This window comes from Trachypithecus francoisi, unplaced genomic scaffold, assembly GCF_009764315.1.
Source record: "Trachypithecus francoisi isolate TF-2019V2 unplaced genomic scaffold, Tfra_2.0 Lachesis_group15, whole genome shotgun sequence".
NCBI lineage: Eukaryota > Metazoa > Chordata > Mammalia > Primates > Cercopithecidae > Trachypithecus > Trachypithecus francoisi.
The window spans coordinates 1063088-1085389 of record NW_022681460.1 but is presented as its reverse complement, the minus strand read 5'-3'; the positions used below and the strand labels follow the sequence as shown (position 1 = coordinate 1085389).

The 22302-nt window shown below is 48.5% G+C and overlaps 1 protein-coding gene across 3 annotated transcripts in view; it reads right to left on the bottom strand.

Moving 5' to 3' along the window:
* The window catches only part of WDR27 (WD repeat domain 27), a 244945-nt gene that overhangs the window by 192432 nt on the left and 30211 nt on the right, over positions 1-22302 (bottom strand). For all 3 annotated transcript variants that reach the window (XR_004442681.1, XM_033234187.1, XM_033234186.1), the window contains exons 13-19: positions 22048-22130; positions 13993-14071; positions 11545-11622; positions 10151-10248; positions 8027-8116; positions 2953-3074; positions 1357-1490 (exon numbers count right to left, since the gene is read on the bottom strand). Coding sequence is in view for 2 of the 3 variants with exons in the window: in XM_033234187.1 (XP_033090078.1) it covers positions 1357-1490; positions 2953-3074; positions 8027-8116; positions 10151-10248; positions 11545-11622; positions 13993-14071; positions 22048-22130 (684 nt within the window). In the remaining variant the exon portion in view is untranslated. The remainder of the gene's footprint in view (positions 1-1356; positions 1491-2952; positions 3075-8026; positions 8117-10150; positions 10249-11544; positions 11623-13992; positions 14072-22047; positions 22131-22302) is intronic.

The following is a 22302-nucleotide window of genomic DNA, read 5'->3' as shown; positions in this document are numbered from 1 at the left end:
CTCAGGGGCAAAGGGCTGTGCCAGCCGAGACGAGAAGCCTGTGACATGAGCTGACCTATGAAGCTCGCTCCCGGTAAGTAAAAATAAACTGGAGGCCAGGTGCAGTGACTCACGCCTGTAATCCCAGCACTTTGGGAGGCCGAGGCACACAGATCACGAGGTCAGGAGTTCAAGACCAGCCTGACCAACATAGTGAAACCCTGTCTCTACTAAAAGTACAAAAATTAGCCAGGTGTGGTGGGGGGCGCCTGTAATCCCAGCTACTTGGGAGGCTGAGGCAGGAGAATCACTTGAACCCAGGAGGTGGAGGCTGTGGTGAGCCAAGATCTCACCACTGCACTCCAGCCTGGCGACAGAGCGAGACTCCGTCTCAAAAACAAACAAACAAACAAACAAATAAACTTTAGGACTGAAAGTACCAGGTATCTCTGAAGACAAGGTTGAGGGAGGGGCCACAGGAGGGGGCCGCTGGGTCCTGGGGCCCTTCCTCTGCGTACAACCTGCCCTAGCACAGGCCAGAAGTCACTCCTGGGAAGCTGTGACATGGGAAAGATGAGAGTGGGGACGCTCTCGTTGAGACCAGGGATTCCCTGCAAGCCCGTCTATTGGCTGGGAGCTCCAACCCTCTGCAGGTCCCAACCCGACGACCCTCCATGAGAGAAGCAGGCAGATGCGGTGCCCATTCCGACCGCAGGGCACTCGCCCCAATTAACAAACTGAAGTCACACATCTCAGAAACATAACTTTGATTAAGAAAGGTGTGCTTATGTTACACTCAAAAAAAAAAAAAATGACATGAACACATAGAGATACAGCAAAAATATAAAACTAGGACCAAGAAGCAAACACACCAATCTCAAAAGGAGGGAAAAGGGAAGCGGACAGGACTGGGAGACAGGTTCCTAATTCCCGCTGTAATATTTTATTTCTTTAAAAATTCTGGAAAACAAAGACAGTGAAATGTTAATACTTGCCCAAGCTAAGTGTAGCTAAGGAGATATTTATTATTCCCCATATATATGAATATATTTGAAATAGTTCATAATTTAACTTTGTATTATCAATAGTATTTGTCCCACATAACATCACTTCAATAGCTGCAGAGCCGAGATGATAACTGAGGTTTCTCAAATCCCCCCGATTCTCGCATTCTGTCATGCCAAAGGCCCCGCACGCAGTAATACAAAGGAAGGTTTAAAATGCATAGGATCTGGATAATTCCCTCTCATCAGGAGTTCAGTGATATGAGGTCGTTATTAAATTTGGAGCAACTTTTTAAAACGTAAATACCTTTTCAGCGTCACATTATTGAAACGGCTTCCTCTGATCTAAAACTAAGGGTGGAGGGGTGCCTACCTCTTCATCTCATCTTTGCAAGAGTCAATGTGATACTTCAGTAGCTGAAATTCAGGGCCAGAAGATAACAATATAAAGGCATCTATATAATAAAACTGTGCAGACTGTATCGGTTTAGAAAACATGTCTCTGCCCTGTAATGCAAATCAGTAATTATTGTCAATATGATAAATGTTAACAAACACACTATTGCTCTAAACATAAAATTATTTCTTCTTAAAACCCAACATCTGTTTATTCTAAATGTGTACATATACTTTGTTAGACCCCATCTACAATTTTTGCTTCTGCCTACTACTTCTGAAAGGTATTATATGATTAAAATTGTACTGTAATGAATGCTTTGAATTCCAGCCATTTAACAACTTTAAAAGAATTGAAACTTAGCAGTAAACATACTAAGTGGCAAGGATTTTATTAAAGCTGAAATTTAAACTGTTTTAAAATGTAGTTCTGAGGTGTCTGCTCTCAAATGTAGACCTCACAACCAAACATGTCACGACACAGAGCAAGCTGACGGCATCCACAGCCCTCAGCAAACTACTTCCTGAAGCCGCTGCCAAACGCTTCGCCTTTAGAGAGGCCCTGGGTCTTCCTTAACTGACACTTCCTTTCTTGTCTTTCTCATCTTCAATCCCCTTTCTATAAAAGACCCATAGAAAATAAATGCCAGCATCTTTGAAAATGCGACTGCCTTTTATGTTATGTTCTTTGCAAGTCGCCTGCTCATAATTTCGTGATTTGAAGGTGAGTTTCCTACCATTTCCTTTTCTTTCCCTGTCCTAGTCATAAGGTTATCATCTTCCTGTCTCTCCTTTCCTGTTCCGCTCCCAATGATCCCTTGTAAGTTCATCAAAACAAGTCACTCTTCTTCCTAAAATATACTTCCCCCACATAATAGCCCCTTGGCCATTTTGCTTCTAGTCTACGAAATCACATTGAATCAATATTTTAAATTCTTCAAATGTTTCAGTATTAATCATGTGGCATTTGCAGACCATCACAAACATAAGGACAGATTTAAGCATATGAATGTATGCACGCACGTGGCAAGTATGTAAGTGTGCACGTGTGCATGCATCTATATGCATGTGTGCCTACTGTGTGCGTGTGAATATGTGGCAAGTATGTAAGTGTGCGCATGTGCATGCATCTATATGCATGTGTGCCTACTGTGTGCATGTGAATATGTGGCAAGTATGTAAGTGTGCACATGTGTATGCATCTATATGCCTGTGCCTACTGCGTGCATCTGAATATGTGGCAACTATGTAAGTGCACACATGTGTATGCATTTATATCATGTGTGCCTACTGCGTGTGTGTGAATATGTGGCAAGTGTGCACACGTGTATGCATCTATATGCGTGTGCCTATTGCGTGCGTGTGAATATGTACATGTAGACACACATTTAAGAAACTAATCAATAACGTTTATTGCACTGAAGCAATAACTTTTAATCAATAACTTTTTTAAAGCAAACTCTTGGCTTATGTCCCTTTCCTCATCTCCTGTTAAGGTAAAAGAATGAGACTTTTGAGAAGCTCTCAGCTCCTTTGGAAATGACTGCCCATGGCAGAGGTGACCGTCCATTACCAGAAGCAGTGCCAGCTCTGCCCCACGAGCTGACCACACCCGCAGGGTCCCATCCTGGGCCGCAGAGAGCAGCCACCTCCGGTCCTGGCTCCAGCACACAGTGTTCACCGCCCCGTCATGACCTAACAGGAATGACCAGAGAGGGTGACTGTTTCTACTATTAGTATCAGTTTTGACTGAGTGCTACTTATCTGGTACTTTCATACAACACAACCGGAACAGCATTTTTCAAGTAATAAGGGGCGCGCCAGGAGGCTTCTCCTCGCCACAGTGATACTGTGGTACACCATCTCCCTTCAGTCGAGACGCAATGTGGCTTCTGAAGGCAGCTGCTCTAAAGCCTCGCGTTCCATTTTTTTCAACTTTTATTTTAGATTCAGGAGGTGCAGGTGTGGGTTTGTTAGGAGCAACAACAAACTGTGGTGCTGAGGTCTGGAGCGTGATTGAATGCCTCGGCCAGGCAGTGTAGACCTCGCATTTCCTAAACGAAGAAGCTCAACATCATGTGTGCATCTGTGAGTGTATATGTTATCAGAGAAGAACACGATAATAGTTAGTATTATAAACTACAGTATAGAAATCTGTGGACTCCATGATAATGCATCCGTATTTTAAACAACTGCCATCAACGTTGAAGAAAAAAGTGAAAAAAAAATCCCCGAGCACACACATGTAAGTCGATCATTTGTTCTGACAGATTTGAAAAGTTTTGTCTAAACTCACAATGGCTGCTTGGATGCTGATTTCTGAGAGCGCCAATGCTGGTCTTCAGGTGTCTAAATGTCGGCAGGGTGTGCCGCTCTGATACGAAACTAAGGTAGGCGACGAGGCAAACAGCCTTTATTTCACACACCTGTAAGAGCGTTTCTGTCCCCCCACCTCATCCTACTCCCCACCTCATCCTACTCCCAGCCTAACCCTGGGGCCCAGGCCCTGAGCCGGCGCTGGTTTCTGGACCTGTCTTGCCTCATAACCCCTAGAACGGCCGTCAGGCCGGGAGGCGTCTTCAAACAGTCTCTCAGCTGCCACCACCTGACGGTTCTAAGCAGCAGCGGACGCAGAGGAAAGGAGAAAGCGAAGACGAGCAGGGATGTGCTTCTCCTCAGAGGTCAGCCCTGGAGTGAAAGCCAGGTGTGTGGCACAGTGAGGAGGGCGAGAGGGGAGGAGGTGGGGAGGTGAGGGCAAGGAGAGGCCACGCCCAGCCCTGCAGCCTCTGACCCCCGAGCACCCGGGCTGGGACAGCAAGGAGAAAACTGACGGGCAGCCTCACTCATGCTTCCTGACAACAAATGACCCCAGACCAGCTCAACAACCCCATTTCACCCCCATAGCTAAGCACTTTGTGATGAAAATCACAGGGGATGGCTAACCACAACTCCCGAGAAAATTCCTGCTGTAGCCGGGATCTTCCCACGGAGCAGAAGGCCCCTTCCTGCAGGCCTCAGCACGTGAATCACGCATCACAATGTATAGACCAGACAATGAACTGCTATCTCACTACATCACATCTGTCAGGGAACCAGCGTAAAAAGAAGGGAAAACCAGGAAAGACATAATTATAAGAACATAACTCAGTGCTGCAACAGGACGCCAGGAAACGCAGAGCAGAAATTTACAGCGCAGAAAAACGTGAAATAGCTTTGCTGCCCTCACGTGTAGAGTTCTGGCAGTTTTAGCAAAAGTACAGAGGCCGGTTAAGGAAAGCTCCAAACATTCCTCACTGCTGCTCAGCTAACGGCAGCCGCAAGACTCAAAGGAAAGTCATGTTCATGACTGCCATTAACAGATGCCACCCATGCTGCTTGTACTGAACACCAGTGGTGTCCGCAGCTCCGAACCATCTGAGAATATCACAGGTTCAGACACCTGCTGCAGGGCCTGCTCCAGGCAGCCTGGGCCATAAGGGCATCCTCCCAGTGGGAAGGGCCTGACGCATCTGCCCAGTGACTGACCTCACAAGTCACTCCATTACCAGCCGTGTGGCCCACTCTCTTCCAATATCAAGCTCAGACCAGCCTCCACTGCCTGACCCACAGGCTGCAAGAGGCCGCATGAGGTCACACAGGAGGGAGGGTGAAGTTACCGTGACCCACGCTCTTCCTTCTTAGTGAGTCAAAGAATGTGTTTTTCTAGTCCTTTCCACCTCCTCCTATGAGCACAGCATCTGCTGGGGGCCCAATGGTTCACTAAGCCACCAAGGCCAGCAGAGGCCCCGGCAATGCAGGGATTGCAAAATGCCGCCTTGTGCTCAGTCCTGACAAGTCGGCCTGGTCCTTCATCTCAAGTGTCAGGACGGACTTCCACTCCCAGGATGAAAACAACGGCAATTCCTGAGAACTTGCCAAAGGTGGGATCCCCCTTCTCTCCCAAGCTCCAGCCCCAGACACATGCGTGAAGTGCTGTGGCCAGAGGCTGCATCGCAGACGACATCACCGCAGACAAGGCCAATCCCCACGAAGTCACGGCCCATGCGGGACCACACGGGCGCCTCTTCCTCTCCCCCCACCACCTCCTCACTGTACAGAAGGCCTCCCTCCTCTTTTCAATTGGCCAGTTTTCCCTGTGGTGTGTGTGGTGAGATGAGGAGCTTCAGAAACAGAGTGAAGAGGATTCTAAAACCCTGTCTAGGTCAGGGGTTTGTTTGTTTGTTTGAGACAGAGTCATGCTCTGTCATCCAGGCTACAGTGCAGTGGTGCCATCTCGGCTCACTGCAACCTCTGCGGTTCAAGCGATTCTCCTGCTTCAGCCCCCTGCGTAGCTGGGATTACAGGCGCCCTCCACCATGCCCAGCTAATTTTTGTATTTTTTAGCAGAGAAAGAGTTTTGCCATGTTGGCCAGGCTGGTCTCAAACTCCTGACCTCAAGTGATTCATCCACCTCAGCCTCCCAAAGTGCTGGGATCACAGGCGTGAGCCACCACGCATGGCCTAGGTCAGAGCTTGAGACCTCTGGACTTAGACTTCCTCTGGACGCGGCCTCGTGTTGGGGAAGCAGTCAAGGGTGTGGGGACGTAAGCAGCATGGAGGCCAGCGTGTGCAGTCTCCGCTCAGAGAAGAAGAGCAGAAGCTGCTCGGCGCAGCTCAAGCCAACCAAAAGCTCAGGAACAGGAGAGACACAGATCTTCACTTCATACTTTGACAAAGATTTCTTTTTTATACAGTTCCACTATCTGTAATGCAATTTTATATTTAATCTTCCGAAATGCCTGACCCCAGAACTTCACAACGATCACCACTGGCTCCAGGGCGCGTACAGACGATGCAGCTCTCCTGAGTGGCGTGCTCAGAACCCGCCACCCTGTATCGCTGAGAATCTGCTCTGTGCCAGGCACACGCTTGGCGGAAGGCCTGGGACTCAAGTACCTGTCTTTGGACTAGACACAATGTTTGATAGGAAAAATTCTAAAATCTAAAGCAGAAACACATAACTCCTTTATTAAATTAAATACGGTTGCTCTCAGTGGTTCTCAGGATGGGACGTGCTACCTGACTGTGTGCTCAGAGGCCCTTGAACTCCCCAGGAGGAAATTTGAATTTATACTTATTTGTCCCAGATCATAATGGAAATAAAGACACTCATTTTTCTGTGTTCTGGGCAGGTGCTGAGAGACCAGTCACATTTTCAACATTGGGTGATGTCACTATTAAACATTACACACCCAAAGTGAAATGATGTGGCTTGTGCAGTTGAGACGGGCAAACGTGGCACTTTTCCCCTACACAGAAACAGAGCAAGTTTTCGTAAAGATGAATTTGAAAAACCACTGCATTTTCTTAGTTCAGTGAGAAGCCCTTTTTCCAACAATAAAATACACAGGGAGACATCCACGGTCAACAGAACAACCACTCCTATCAATCAACGAAAGAGGCCGGCTCAGGGCTCCCGGGTGCACGGTGAAGGTTCTGAGGCTGCCGGATAGATGCGCGGTGGGACCAGGAGCAAGGGCCTCGAAGGGCAAGGGTGGCATCCAGGCCAAGACCGGAGAACCGTGCTCTGCCCAGACCATGCCGGGGCCACAGCTTTGCTCATGCAGGAGCCCAGTCCAGCTCTGCCTGCCCTTGGGGGCCTCCGAGACCCGGCCCCGGGCATCAGCAAGCAGAGGGCGTGAGGCCGGAGTCACTGGGGGCGCTCATCTGCTCCCAGGTGTGGCACTGCCCGGGCCTGGCTCCCGCTGCCTCTGTCCCCACCTCAGCCCCACCGGGCCCCACCTCCGCATTTCCTAACGACTGCCCTTGGGGTGGCCACGCGACGGGCTGAGTGTCCCATATTCACAATGCTTGGGATCAGAGGTGTTTTGGATTTCCCATTCTTTCTGATTGTGGAGTATTTGCATTATGGCAGGTAAGCAACCCTAACCCGAAAATCCGAAATCTGAGATGCTTCAACAGGCATCTCCTTGGTGTTCAGAGCGTTCTGGATCTGGGGGTATTTGGATTTCAGAATTTTGGATTAGGGATGCTAAACCTGTATAGAACAGAAGGACTAGTGAGATAGTTTTTGTGGTTTCTGTGCTTTGGTTAAAATATCTACCAAGTGTAAGTTCTGAGGCAAGCAGTATCAGGACCCTAACGAAGAGCTGTTAGGTTTTATGGAATGAGAATTAGGAATCAAATACATGTCCCAGTTATGAGTCGAAATGGTCATAATTTTAACACTGTTTCTCTCAGATCTACTTTTAAAATAGTTTGCTTTGTTACGTTTATAAAAATCCCTATGTACAAACCCTACTAAATTTCAAAATATATTTCAACTGTATGCCTTTCGATTACATTAATTAAATATATTTCAATTATTTAGGATTCAACTTCGCTCACTCCCCTAAAACTCTACAGATGATCGGCTCTTGGCCTCCAGGGCACCAGCCACGGAAGTGCTGCCACGCTGTTCTCTAGAGTAATGTTTACCCCGTTTGGTTTAAGATCTCAGTGAATCCAGTTTAGACCCCAATTCAAGCTGTGGTTTTGTTCTGCTGATGTCCTGAAGGAAACAAAAGTGTCCTTTAGCAACTGACAACCAGGACCTAAGTGAGACCCATCCTTAAGTTCATACTGACTGAAATTAAGATGCATTTTACCTGAAAACACAGCAGGTGTCCCAGTCAGGCTGGCACCAAAAACGAGGGATAGATGGTTGGACAACCCACAGGCCAGCCACTGCCCATCTCCTGTTAAAAGAATAAAAAAAAAGACCTCTTAGAAAAGCCTAATACACAGGAGTTACACTGTAGACAGGAGTCACACTGTAGACAGGAGCCACACTGTAGACAGGAGCCACACTGCAGACAGGAGTCCCACTGTAGACAGGAGCCACACTGTAGACAGGAGTCACACTGTAGACAGGAGCCACACTGTAGACAGGAGTCACACTGTAGACAGGAGCCACACTGTAGACAGGAGTCACACTGTAGAAAAGCCTAGTTCATAGGAGTCACACTGTAGAAAAGCCGAGTTCACAGGGTCACACTGTAGAAAAGCCTAATTCATAGGAGTCACACTGACCACAGGCAAGAGTAGAACTTCTAGTTGACCTGTTTCTAAAACACAAACACTAACATCGGCATGGGGGTCTGCGGGCGCCAGCCCGTGTTAATCCTTTCTCATATCCTCTACCCAACAACCTTGTGAGGCGCGGCCTTTGTCATCCTCACCGTCCTTCCTTAACAGAAGAGGAACAGCAGGATGAGCAGCAGGATGAGAGAGCGTGACGGCTGTACAAGGTTGTGAACAGGAAAAGCTGTACCCAAAAGGTCCCTTCACTCAGGACAGGACGCTTACTGAAACGCGGCCCTGAGGCCTGCCTCAAATCAGCAGAGTGACCAGAGGCATACTCAGCTAAGCAGTTGTATTGAAACATTTTCCAAAAACAGGGTAGAAATAAATGATAGAGCTGGGTGCAGCGGCTCACGCCTGTAATCCCAGCACTTTGGGAGGCTGAGGCAGGAGGATCACCTGAGGTCAGGAGTTTGAGATCAGCCTGGCCAACATGGCGAAATCCCATGTCTATGAAAAATACAAAAATTAGTCAGGCCTGGTGGCACATGCCTGTAATCCCAGCTACTCGGGAGGCTGAGGCAGGAGAATCGCTTGAACCCGGGAGGCGGAGATTGCAGTGAGCTGAGATTGTGCCACTGCACTCCAGCCTGGGCAACAGAGTGAGACCCCGTCTCAAAAAAAAAAGACAGAAAGAAAGAAAGAAAGACATGATAGATGTCACCCACAATATTCAAACTTGAAGGCTGATAACACTGAAGGAATGTTCTAGTCTATCAAAGATCAAAAGGACATTCATTGATAATACTACCTATCTAATTTCCGAAAATGATTTTAAAACTTCTTTGGCTACAATTATATAATAAAATAAAAGGAATTCAGCGGAGTAGTAAATGGTAACCCTTAGGCGACTCAACCCTCTGGACAGATGGCATGAGGGTGGGACAAGGTTCCAGCCCAGACAGGACTTCCTGTCCAGCCCCAGGCAAGGGCACAGCTCCCCTGCAAGGAAACCTCACTTCTGAGAAGCATTCAAGTGCTGGAACTACCTAGCCGAGGCCAAGGGCACTCTCACAAGCTGCTCCTCTCTTCTGTCAAACATTATTTAGAAAACATTGCTAAGATCCAAGAGAAGCCTGATGAAGGCATTATCAGGACACGCATGAGCTACAGGACTACTGTCACGGAAGCCGAGACTCTCAGTCCTGCAGGAAAAGGGCCCGGCTGAGGGTCTGGTAAGGAAAGAATCCCGTGCACAGCCTGCGCAGTGCGAACCCCAGCCTGGCGCCTCCAGCCTATCCATGAGCAGAGAGCGCATTTCCAGAGGGAAGCAGCGAGTGTTCCGTGAGCTTCTCGGCCTGCCAAAGCCCTCCCACCAGACCCACCTTAACACTTCTGTAGGAGGGATCAGACACACAGAGAGCAAAATCCGAAGGAGCTGGACACAGAACAGCAAATTTGCTGCCAGTGAGTGAGTGCCAGTCTCTGTGCCAACACAGGGGTGAGATGCCCGGTGATCACCCTCACTATAGTCGAGTGAAACGGAGTCTCGGTTTTCATCCAGACACACACCATGCCATGCAACTTCAAGTAACCAAGGTTTTTAAAAATATATTTACAATTATGATACAATAGAAAAACGTTTACAGTGGACAGAATAAAAGACTTACAAATGAAATGCTACCCAGCTCCCGCGGGACGTGGCGCACCTGAGTACTGGAGGCAGCACACGCGTGTACAGGTGGGGGCGGCGGCAACCTGGGGGCCGGGCTTGGTGGGCACAGCGCACTCCACGGGGTACGGCTCCCTGAGGGAAGGCCAGAGGTAACAGCGATTGGGAGACATTCAAAGTGAGATCAGAAGTAAAACATAAGCAGGAAATGAAGTGGGCTTCCCCCCATCGACATGTATAATTGTATTCCAGTAAACTTGAAAATTTATCTATATATGTCTATATTTAGACTCTTACATTCAAAATCATGAAATAACTCTTTTAAATAGACTTACATTCCATATTGCCAAAAAAGACACGCATTTCATCTATAAAACAGCAAGGATTTCTTGGGTTTCATGTAAACTGATATGAGTACTGTGACGATTTCGGGGTGAGGGTTCTCACTAACAGAAAACGAATTTCACTTTCCAGTCTCATGCCGCTGTGGGTGAAGCCATCTACAGATGCCTTCTGGGTACATGCCAACGCCTTCCATAAACACGCCTGGGCCCTGTATGGCATTTGGAGGCCTCGCCACCACTGCTGCCCAGCAGCTCTCAGCAGATGGCCCACGAGAGCCAAATGCAGAGGAGGCAGCGTGCTCTGTCTGGAAAGCGGGGCCCTCACAGAAAAAATTACCAACAGAATTAGAGCTGAATGGAACTCTGATGCCACACTTCATCTGCATAAGGCCTGGATGCATTTTGCTGCAAGTAGATGCGTAATATCAAGCAGAGCGTGGCAGGAACAGCAAGAAAAACGCAGTGAACGTGGGCAAAATCAATATTGGCGCTCTGTAACGCAGTGATTGAAAGCAGACCCATGTATGTTAAAATGAGTTTTAAGTGCAGTAGCCCATATCTCTCCTCAATGTAATCTTATATCCAGGACTGGGAGGGACCCTAGACGTCCCCCAAGCTCTTCCCTGTCCAGTCACAAGGGGCCCAGGTGTCTGCAGGACATGCCCACAGTCAGAGCCGCAGCCAGCGTGGAGCCAGTCCCGTGGACAGGCGTTCTCCCCAGTGGCACAGGCCACGGCCACTCAGAATGAGCACCTGGCACTACAACGGCCCCAGTGTTTTCACCCAATCCACGTGCATGACAGGGAGGAGCACTGGCTATGGCATTTTCTAAACCAAATTTTAACAAAAAGTTAATATTTCAAAATTGTTAAGGTAGTAACAGACCATGTCTGAAAAATTAACAGGAAAGAATTACATTTGGCTAAAAAGATATATAAATAATATTCATATACATATCTGTGTACATATGTACGTAAACACATGTACACATACAAGGTCTTATACCTGTTTGGAAAAGAACCCGTTAAAGCATTGGAAAGGTCTAGGTTATTTCAAATGTACTTGGAATGTGTGCGACACCACACACCGTGCACAGCTGCTCCTGCGTCTCGAAGATCCTTTCCCCTCACTCTTGATGTTGGTCTTTGGTGAAAACATAGTTACACTGTGGAAAGAAAACTCTTATCTCTCTCTCAAATATTAAGAGCTCTAAGGTTCTTAAGAGATTTATATTTTACAGTGAAAAAAATTATATACGTAGATACAGACGTCTGCATAAATGCTTTTGGGCCCCCCCACCTGTCCTCCAGCCAAGTCACCTCGTCCCCTCCTGTGTCTCTCACACTGCCTCAGAGATGTTATCCTGCTACACATCGTCCTGTGACTCCTTTAAAATCCTGTAATGGGACCCTGATGCTGGGCTTTTCCTTTAAGTCCAAAGCCTCAGGCTGGCACTCAGGGCCACCAATGTCCGTTAACCCCTCATTCCCTGGGGCTCCCACACAAAGCCTGACACTCACAACATGCCTTAATATGGCAGAACTGGGGAATTCATACAAAGCTGCAGATGCCACTGGAGCAGAATTCATCCATCCAACCATCATCCATCCATTCACTCATCCCTCCATTCCTCCATCCCCTCCATCCATTCACCCACACATCCATCTCTCATCTCTCTCCATCCATCCCCCCTCCATCAATTGAGCCACTCATCCATATCTCATCTCTGCATCCCTCCATCCCTGCCATCCATCCACCCACTCATCCATCTCTCATCCCTCCATCCACCCAAACATCCATCCCTCATCTCTGCATCCCTCCATCCCCCGCCATCCATCCACCCATACATCCATCCCTCATCTCTCCATTCCTTCATCCCCCTCCATTCAGCCACCCATGCAGCCATCCCTCCTCTCTCCATCCCTCCATCCTCCACCATCCATGCACCCACACACCCATCTCTCATCCCCCCATCCCCCTCCATCCATCCACCCACTCATCCTCTCCATCCCCTCCATCCATCCCTCCACTTATCTCTCATCTCTCCATCCCTCCATCTCCCACCATCCATGCACCTACTCATCCATCCCTCATCTCTCCATCCTTCCATCCCCTCCATCCACCCACCCACTCATCCCTCATCTCTGCATCCCTCCATCCCCTCCATCTGTCCACCCAGTCATCTATCCATCATCCCTCCATCCCTTCATCTATCCACTTACTCATCCATCCCTCATCTCTCCATCCCTCCATCCCCCTCCATCTACCCACTCATCCATCTCTCATCCCTCTATTCCTTCATCCCCTCCATCCATGTACCCATTCATCTATCGCTAATCTCCCCATCCCTCCATCCCCTCCATCCATGCACCCACTCATCCATCTCTTATCCTTCCATCCTCATCATCCATCTACCCACTCATCCATCTTTCATCTCTGCAGCCCTCCATCCACCCACCCACTCATCCATCCCTCATCTCTCCATCCCTCCATCCCCTCCATCCATCCCCCCACTTATCCACCTCTCATCGCTCCATCCCAAATCCCCACCATCCATGCACATAAGCATCCATCTCTCATCCCTCCATCCCCTTCTGTCCATCTCTCCATCCATCCATCCCTCCCTCCAGAAGTGACTTATGAGGGTTCAGGGTGCTGAGTGCTGCCCCAGACACAGGGGTTTAAAGAACAGATAAGAAGACACAGTCACCATTGTTCAGGCCAGAGAGAACAAGCAGAGCGGGGAAGAGCTTGGAGGGCTGGAGGCTGTGTTTACACAGAGTGGCCTGGGACTTCTGTCTGGAGCACAGCAGTGGCAGGGGTGGGTGGGAGTCAGGGAGTGGCCAGGGAAACATGAAGCGGGGAGCTTGGTAGAGGTGAGCGCCAGCCAGGGAGATGAGTGTGTGCGCTGAGGACAGGGACTCCAGGTAACAGAGTCATTTTGGCCATTATGTTAAGAGACATAGAAGGTCATGAGGTGAGGTAGGAGGCGGGGTATATGTCTGCATTTTCTTTAGAAAAGTCACATTTGCCTTTGAGGAGTGGACATGTGAAGGTTGAGGGAATCTCAAGGCCACCCTGTGGTTTCTCGGCTGCTTCATATCTCCTCGCCTTGGAGCAGTCTTGTTAACTCAGGGCCTAAATGCACTCGGTTATCGTGCTCTGATGTTACAGCAAAGCTATGTTCTAAGAAGAACACTGTGTCCGGCCTTGATGGGCCATGTTTGTTTACAGCATCGTCCTGCTCTCCCAGCCCCACAGCCCACCAGCTTCCCCTCACCTCCCGGGACCACCACGTTATCAACTCGGAGGGCTGCTCTGAGGCCCAGTGAGTGCTCAGGAAACATTTGCTGCTGCGGCTGCTGCTAACTGGCATGCTGAGGTCCAACCCACCACATTTTAACTTCTGCTTCTATTGCTATGTCCTCTCTCTATGCTGTGACCCTCGGGGACGTATGTGTGTCCCTGTTGTGTTAAAGTCCTGCATCTGGGACGCAGGTGCATTTCTGTCTCTCACTGACATGAGTTTACTCACTGTGGTGCTGACGCATAACCAGATGACCTAACTTTACTGTGGAAAACCAGGCGCTGGTCCTTCATGACGTTCCGTGCAGCTGTGGAAAGGCAATTTTAAAGAAGAAACCAACACTTAAAATTAGCATCTCAGGATGGACATGAGAAGAACAGAGTCTCTTCAAAACAGAATGAATGTCTGACCATAAATGGAAGAGGTTTCATATCTCAAGTCACACCAATCATCAGCAGCAAAAGATTAAATCAAGGGGTTAAAAAAATAAGAAAACAGCCCAAGTTGGTTGTTTTTTTGTTGTTGGGTTGTTTTTTGTTTTTGTTTTTGTTTCTGTTTTGGAGACGAAGTCTCGCTTTATCGCTCAGGCTGGAGTGCAGTGGTGCGAGCTCGGCTCACCGAAACCTCCACCTCCCATGTTCAAGCGATTCTCCTGCCTCAGTCCCCCGAGTAGCTGGGATTACAGGTGTCCGCCACCACACCCGGCTAATTTTTACATTTGTAGTAGAGAGGGGGTTTCACCATGTTGGTCAGGATGGTCTTGATCTCTGGGCCTCATGATCCGCCCGCCTTGGCCTCCCAAAGTGCTGGGATTACAGCTGTGAGCCACTGTGCCCCGCCTAGCCTATTTTACATTTTGCATAGCACTACCAGTTGACAAAAACTCTGACATCACATGAACTTACCACAAATATTTACAAATCAAAAAAATGGTTTCAGACCAAATATAGTTTTGTCAGAACTATTTATTTTTGCATAAATTTAATAGTTGGTGTTCAATATGAATAGTCTGTACAATATTATAAGATAGCTTTAGAAAAATGGATATCTGCATAATACTGAAAAATTCTAAAAATAGTTATTTCTTTAAAAACAAAGACATTCAGTTCTGTTTCTGGCACTATTTCATACAGGAAAACCTAATCACATTCCCATTAAGAATCAAGTGGCCCTAAGAGAGTATTAACTTAATATTGTGGACGTCTCACTGTGCAAATCAGAGTCCAGGAGGTGACCAGGAATCTGTAAGCCAGGTCTCCTCCCTGGGCCTGGGCTCCACCAACCTCACAGGCTTGCAGAGGGCGAAGCCGGACCTGGAGGGGAAGAGGTTTCCAAGGTAAAGGAAGACGCCACACACAGCTGGGACCCCAAAGGAACCCTCAGAGGGCAAGGGTGCTAGAAAAGTAACTGCTCCCAGGAGAAGCCAGGAAACTGCACTGTCCAATCCACAGTCAGGGGAGGAGAAAAAACCTTCTCCAAAACATAATCAAATATCACCGAAAGGAAAACAATTTCAGGATAAAATGATAAAAGTTATGGGCACATGAGTAGTACACTTCATTATGAGAAAGTCTCAAAAGTCCTAGAATAAGGTTTATAAATACATAACTGCATATTAGTTTTACAAATGCTCTAAGCATTAAAATATAATAGTTCCTCATCTACCACATATATTCTGTTTATATTATCTCTGTTATAGTGTTGTAAGTAGAGGAAGGCAAATTTTGGGATTACAGCATTACTGTAAATGAAACATATTCATTCATTTTCCATGGGAATATTTTCTAAACTACACACAAAACATCAACATGTTAAAATTTCATCACTTTCTTGCTACAGAAAAGTTATCTCTGTATTAAAACTATTTATATAATTGTTCTTACTGAAGGTTTTGTTCTAAACTGTAAATGCTATCATTAGTTGCAAACCACAGTACATCATATATGCTCGTGTGAAACAAGATGACCCATGTTGACAAAAGTCTCAAAATTCCACTTTTAAGGAGTGATCTAAATGAAGCGTAGGTAAGAAGAAAAGCTAAGGAAACAAACACGGTAAGTTTTAAAGGTGAAATCACGAGACTCGTGTCTCCTTCATAACAGACTGTGTGCACAGATCTCACTTCCCAAACGCACAGCCGTCCAGGGCGGCAGACACGACAAGCAGATCCCGTGTGACAGACCCGTGTGACGGACACTGTGTGACGGACTCGTGTGACGGACCCCGTGTGACGGACACTGTGTGACGGAGCCCGTGTGACAGACCCATGTGACAGACACCGTGTGAGGGACCCGCGTGACGGACCCTGTGTGACAGACCCCGTGTGATGGACACGCAGGAGGCACTGCTCGCCACTCAGTGTGGAGCCCACTCTCACAGGGGAGTTTCTTTCCATGGAAACAGTCAGAGCTTTGGAAAACCACCTGAACAGTCTAGTATGATTCCAACTATTAGCCATTTTAATTAATATTGGTTAGTAAAGTTTTTCCAAACATTTTTTACTAGAAATATACATATACGTATAAAATTCCTCTGTTACTAATTAAGCAAATGGTTCAAAAAGGTTTTTTTACGTTGCACAACAATGAAAAGGTAAAGAATGCCACTGAACCATACACCTAAAAATGGTTAAAATGGTAAGTTTTATTTTATATATATCTTAAATGAAAAAAAGTAAACGAACAGAAAGTCTTTTGAAATACTACGAAAAACAGACTCTTTACCACATAAATAATGTATAAAACCATATTATTTACCTAATAATCACTTTCAATTCTTCATTAGCATCATTACTACATAGTCCTTTTTCAATTTTTTGAGGGTGCTGCTATTTAAAAGGTGAATGCTGACTTTCATTATCTGTATAACACACTGGTTAGGTATTCAGATGGCCTCTCCCACAGAGAAAAACCACGAACGCCGGAAGAAATACGTGCTTCACTTTGTCAAAAGGGGAAAGAAAATGAGGACAAGATATGGAAACTGAGGTGAGCTGTGGAGGCTTCAACTCCAGCCACACAGGCTGAGGATTTGTGTGGCCTCAGGGAGGTGAGGGCAGAAAGGCCAAGCCCTCGGCCACTACGCGAGCTTCACCTTCTCCAACTGGCCCAGGAAGCCTGTGCCGTGATAGTCTGTACTGGTCCCAGGCTGCTGGCCCTGCAGTCAGAGTGACCTTGACAAATGGTTTAAAAGGCCAGAAGCTGTGGATTTGTGCAACCCAAACCCCTAGAAAGCAACGCAAATCTCCTTTGGGGGAACACACTGCACTTCATTCAGCTCCAAAAAACAAATACAAAAGCAAACAAAACAGAAAAAAACAAACAGAAAACTAAAGGCCCATTTCTCTAATGAAAATTGATGCAAAAATCCTCAACAAAATATTAGCAAACCGAATTCAACAACACAACAAAAAGACTACACATCCTGGGATTTATCCCTGACACATAAGGCTGGTTTTATACTCAAAATCAATCATACACCTAATTTAAAATTTTACACCAACCATTCAGGTACAGCAGAGAAAGCTCTTCCCAGCTCATTCTGTGGAGCTGGCACACCAAAACCAAACTCAGGAAGTTCCTGAGAAATCAATCATGTGAGAACATGAATCCAAAAGATCCTGTACAAAATAATAGCAAAGAGATAATAAATGCAAATTAGGTTTATGACAGCAAAACGTAGCTGATCAAACACACGCAATAACCACCTTGTGTTTAACCAGGAAAACGCAAACAAAATCAAAAGACACCTCTGTATCGTCACTGGTTGCCAGACGACTCAGGAGGGTCTCCAAATACTGGTGAGACACCACCCCCAGCTGGTTTCCAGGTTCTTGGCACCTTCAGAGCAAAAATTTAGATGGGAAAAGCAGCAGCTTTTGCTGCAAAGTGAAAGCACACGCCTAAGTGAGAAGCCAGGTGAGCTCAAGAGAAGGAGGCAAGCTCAGGAGAAGGAGGCGCACTCAGGAGGCGCACTCAAGAGGGAGGTGTGCAGAGGAGTTTGTGTTCCTCATTTTGCGGGTGTTTCTTTAATGAGAGGGCGGGATCATCATCAGGTATTCTGGGAAAGGAGGGGATTTTAAGTAAGCGCCCACCACAGCCTCGTTCTCCCTTATTCGCGTTTTCCCGGGAGAACAGAGGACACATCACGCTGGTGGGTTCGCCTTCTCTCTCCCTCCCTTGCTTTGGGTTTTCTGCTGTCCTGTGCTTGCTTTGCCACATTCCTGTCTTCGCTGTTGCCTGGGTTTTCCGTCCTCCTGCGACCACCCAGTGTTATTCTTGTCTCACACTGGGTGAGCAGAAATTCCAGCGTCCAGCAACATGCAGCTATGGCAAGCGCTCAGGGCAAGAGAGTATCATGTACTGCTGGAGTAGCCGCTGGCCAGCCATCTGGGAAGACCTTCACCATCATCTGCCATCGACCTGCCACGTGGGGAACCTTCACCCCAAGCCCAGCAGCTGCCCCCATAGACATCAGGGCAGCCCTCCCGGCTCCAGGGTACAGCAGGGTGCAGCAGAGTGCAGCAGGGTACAGCAGGGTGCAGCAGGGTACAGCAGGTGCAGCAGGATGCAGCAGGGTACAGCAGGTGCAGCAGGGTGCAGCAGGGTACGGCAGGGTACAGCAGGGTGCAGCAGGGTACAGCAGGTACAGCAGGATGCAGCAGGGTACAGCAAGGTACGGCAGGGTGCAGCAGGTACAGCAGGGTGCAGCAGGGTACGGCAGGGTGCAGCAGGGTACAGCAGGGTGCAGCAGGGTGCAGCAGAGTACAGCAGGGTGCAGCAGGGTATGGCAAGGTGCAGCAGGGTACGGCAAGGTGCAGCAGGGTACGGCAAGGTGCAGCAGGGTACGGCAGGGTGCGGCAGGGTACGGCAGGGTACAGTAAGGTACGGCAGGTACAGCAGGGTGCAGCAGAGTACAGCAGGTGCAGCAGTGTGCAGCAGGGTACAACAAGTGCAGCAGGTACAGCAGGGTACAGCAGGTGCAGCAGGTACAGCAGGTGCCGCAGGGTACAGCAGGTGCAGCAGGGTACAGCAGGTGTCGCAGGTGCAGCAGGGTACAGCAGGTGCAGCAGGTACAGCAGGGTACAGCAGGTGCAGCAGCTACAGCAGGTACAGCAGGTGCTGCAAAGATTGCTCACAACAGCAACAGCCTGGGACAAGCCAAATGGCTGTTAATACTGAATAAATTGTGGGTACATAAACCGCAGTATATCCAGGCAACAGAATGCTGTACAGCAACGGAAACAAATCTCACAGACACGAAGTGAAAAAGACAAATCACAAAAGAATGCACTTAAGAAAGAATATTACTCTATGTATTAATAGCCCCAGATGAGACATGTGAGAGGATTCATTGTGATGACGGATTTCTCGGTGCCTCTTTGCCATGCCCCTGCCCAGGCCTCCCTCGCCCCCGGCTCTCTGCAGGAGGTACCTGCCTACTCAGCCCGCTTGTGTGAGGCTCATTCGGTCCCACTGCCCTGCCCTGTGCCTCTGGGGCTGGCCCGGCCCCACTGCTGTTTGCTGTCACATGTGGCAGCTGCCTAGCGCTGGCTGAGGAAGGTGGAGGGCTACTGCATTACAGCACTTTTCATACCCGCATTTGATGAGTCCTGAGTCCCTGTCCTGCATCCAAGAAAAATAGGTTACCCTGACAACTGAAGGGTGAGCAGGGCAGAGTTTTGTTTGAGACGGAGTCTTGCTCTGTCGCCCAGGCTGGAGTGCAATGGCACAATCTCAGTTCACTGCAACCTCCACCTCCTGGGTTCAAGCAGTTCTCGGCCTCAGCCTCCTGAGTAGCTGGGACTATAGGTGCGTGCCATCACACTCAGCTAATTTTTATATCTTTGGTAGAGATGGGGTTTCACTATGTTGGCCAGGCTGTTCTCCATCTCTTGACCTTGTAGACCACCCACCTCAGCCTCCCAAAGTGTTGGGATTACAGGCGTGAGCCACCGTGCCCAGCTGGCGAGTTTTATTGAGTGACAGCTCTCAGCAGAGAGGGGACCCAGAGAGGGCGGCCCCTACCCTCAGTCAGGTGGTCCCCCAGTGTGGCTGAGTCTGGGGCTTTTATGGACTCAGAATGGGGGAGTGCATATTGATTGGTTTGTGACTATGCAAAAAAGGCTAAAAAAAAATGGCATGACTCAAAGATGGGCACAGCAGTGTCAAAAACCAATTAGGGAAGAGTGGGCATATGTAAAATAGGGCCAATCAGAGGAAAGCGTGCCAAACAGGAAAAGAGGTTCTCAATCCGGTCTGTGGATTTATCTGAGACATGTGGTTTGGCTTCCAGACATGAACCTGTCTTTGGTTGGGAGGTCGGGTTTCCCTGGGGACTCGCCTGGGTCTGCTTGGGGATTTCTCTGACTCCTGCTGCTGTCAATTGTTAAGGATGAATGGCAGGACACAAGACTGACAGGGCCAAGACAGGCCAGGAGGGGTGGGGGGAAAGCACGTGAGGAGGCTTGTGGGGTCCAGGAAGACGAGGAGGTTCGGGGAGGGCTGAGAACGAGGAGGCGGGGAGGGACTGTGTGAGGAGGTCAGGAGGGCCCAGGACGAAGGAGGCCAGGAGGGCCCAGGAGGAGGCTGGGACAGCCCAGGAGGAGGAGACAGCTCCGGCAAACCTTAGGCCCACAGCAGCCCAGGGGCATTCTCTTCTCAGCCATCTTCACACCCCCCTGCTGTCTTCTCTGCTGTAGTGTCTTTTGCAATTTAAGATGCCTTTTCAATGGTGAACAATTAGCACCTCCTTACAAGGCAGAAGTGCCATGACTTAATGAGGAGGAAGGAGGTCAGAGGCCACTCCCAGCCGAGGTGTCAGCTTGGCCCAGAGGCTGCCACGCGTGATTGCCTTCCCCAGGCTGTCATTCTCACAGTTTCTCAGAACTGTCCCCATGGTGATGGGACGGCAGCAGAGCATAAAGTGGCAGGAAATGGACACTTAACCCTGACAGTGGCTCTTTTGTGGAAATAGGGCCGAGGAATGGGGGACCCGTCGGAAACCCCCAGCAGCAGGGTCCCCCATGGCAGGACAGAACAAGCAAACAGCTCCAGCCCCAGGCTCAGTTCTGAGTCCCAGCCTTCCACCTGAAAATGGCCCTCCCTGATCCGCAAGGCGGGTCAGAACCACACAGTCGGTGAGACCTAGGAATGGCACAGAAGGTGTTCAAGGCCTGATTTCAAACAGTCTGGTAGGGAAGGGACAGAGAGGCCAGAATTCCCAGAAGTCAAGCTCAAGGGCCACGTGGGAGCATGAAGGACACAGCCCATGTCCGAGGATGGTCTCCACGGGAGGTCCAGACATGTCTGACGCAGGAACCCCAGCCCAGCCCAGCCCAGCCTGGGAGAGGCCTGAGGGTGGGGTCACAGTTCAGCTCAGCCCGGGGAGAGGAACCCTAGCCTAGCCCAGCCCAGCCCAGCCTGGGGAGAGGCCTGAGGGTGGGGCTGCCAGGTCGCTGGCCGGGGAGAAGGCCTTTCTGGGAGGTGAGGCCCAGCAGTCAGGGAGCTACAAGGCAGAAGGTGAAAAGGGGTTGCGGGAATGCCTTCGTTTTTCGAATGAGGTCCAGTAGGAGGTTTCACAAGACAGATGAAAGGGTTAGACTGGTCACTGAAGGGAAAAAAGAAGTAATTATCAGTGAGCCTTGAAATAAACGGAACATAATGAAGTTTACCATCTTGAAGTAGAAGTTCATTTTTACATATTTGAGAGATGCAACATGTGGATTTGTTTGGCTGCTGCTCAGAACAAACCAGCAGAAAATATTGTCAAGGCAATCAAGAATAATTTATTATGGCCTTGCTAATACAAGATTCCAAAAACTTACCGGTTTCGATACAACGTCATGGTGGCTAGGTAAAAACTACATGTTCCAGAAAGCCACCCTGAAGTGTGCAGGAGTGCAATCACACGCTCGCGATTGGCTTTCAAATTCCTCAGCAGAGAAAAAAGGGGAACAAATGTTCTCACGGTCAGTAATTGTTGAAGGTCCACTCTGCACCCCCACTAGTCCCAGGCACCAGAGGAACAGCAGTCAGTCTTGGCCATGTTGCTGAATCCCATGAGTGACGGCCAGTTCAGGAGGGGAAGCACCCAGCATGCTCCCCACCACAGCTGACATGGAACAAACACGGAAGAGGCAGAGACACGAAGGAGGGAAGGATGGAAGGAAGTACGGAAGGCGTATTTTAACAAATAGGAATTCGCAAAACAATGCAGCAGCCCTAACCACAATGAGAACGCATCAGCCTTGTATTCTTAGATTTCATAGCACCCTGTACTGACCACATCGCCGTTCACTAGCAGCCTTGGTGCTCTTCTCCTTGGCAACTTCCAGATACAGTGGAGAGGTCGGTAGGACACAGGAGCTGAAACAGATACAAGCCACATGAAACTAGGAGCACAAACAATGATAGGATGGAAATGTTTCAGTGACTTACACACTTTAAAGACAGTTACAAATGACTAATTCACCCAGCTACGGACATAACAGTATTTGAAAATGAAAACTGTCAAGCGTATTCTTATTCTTGTAGGAAA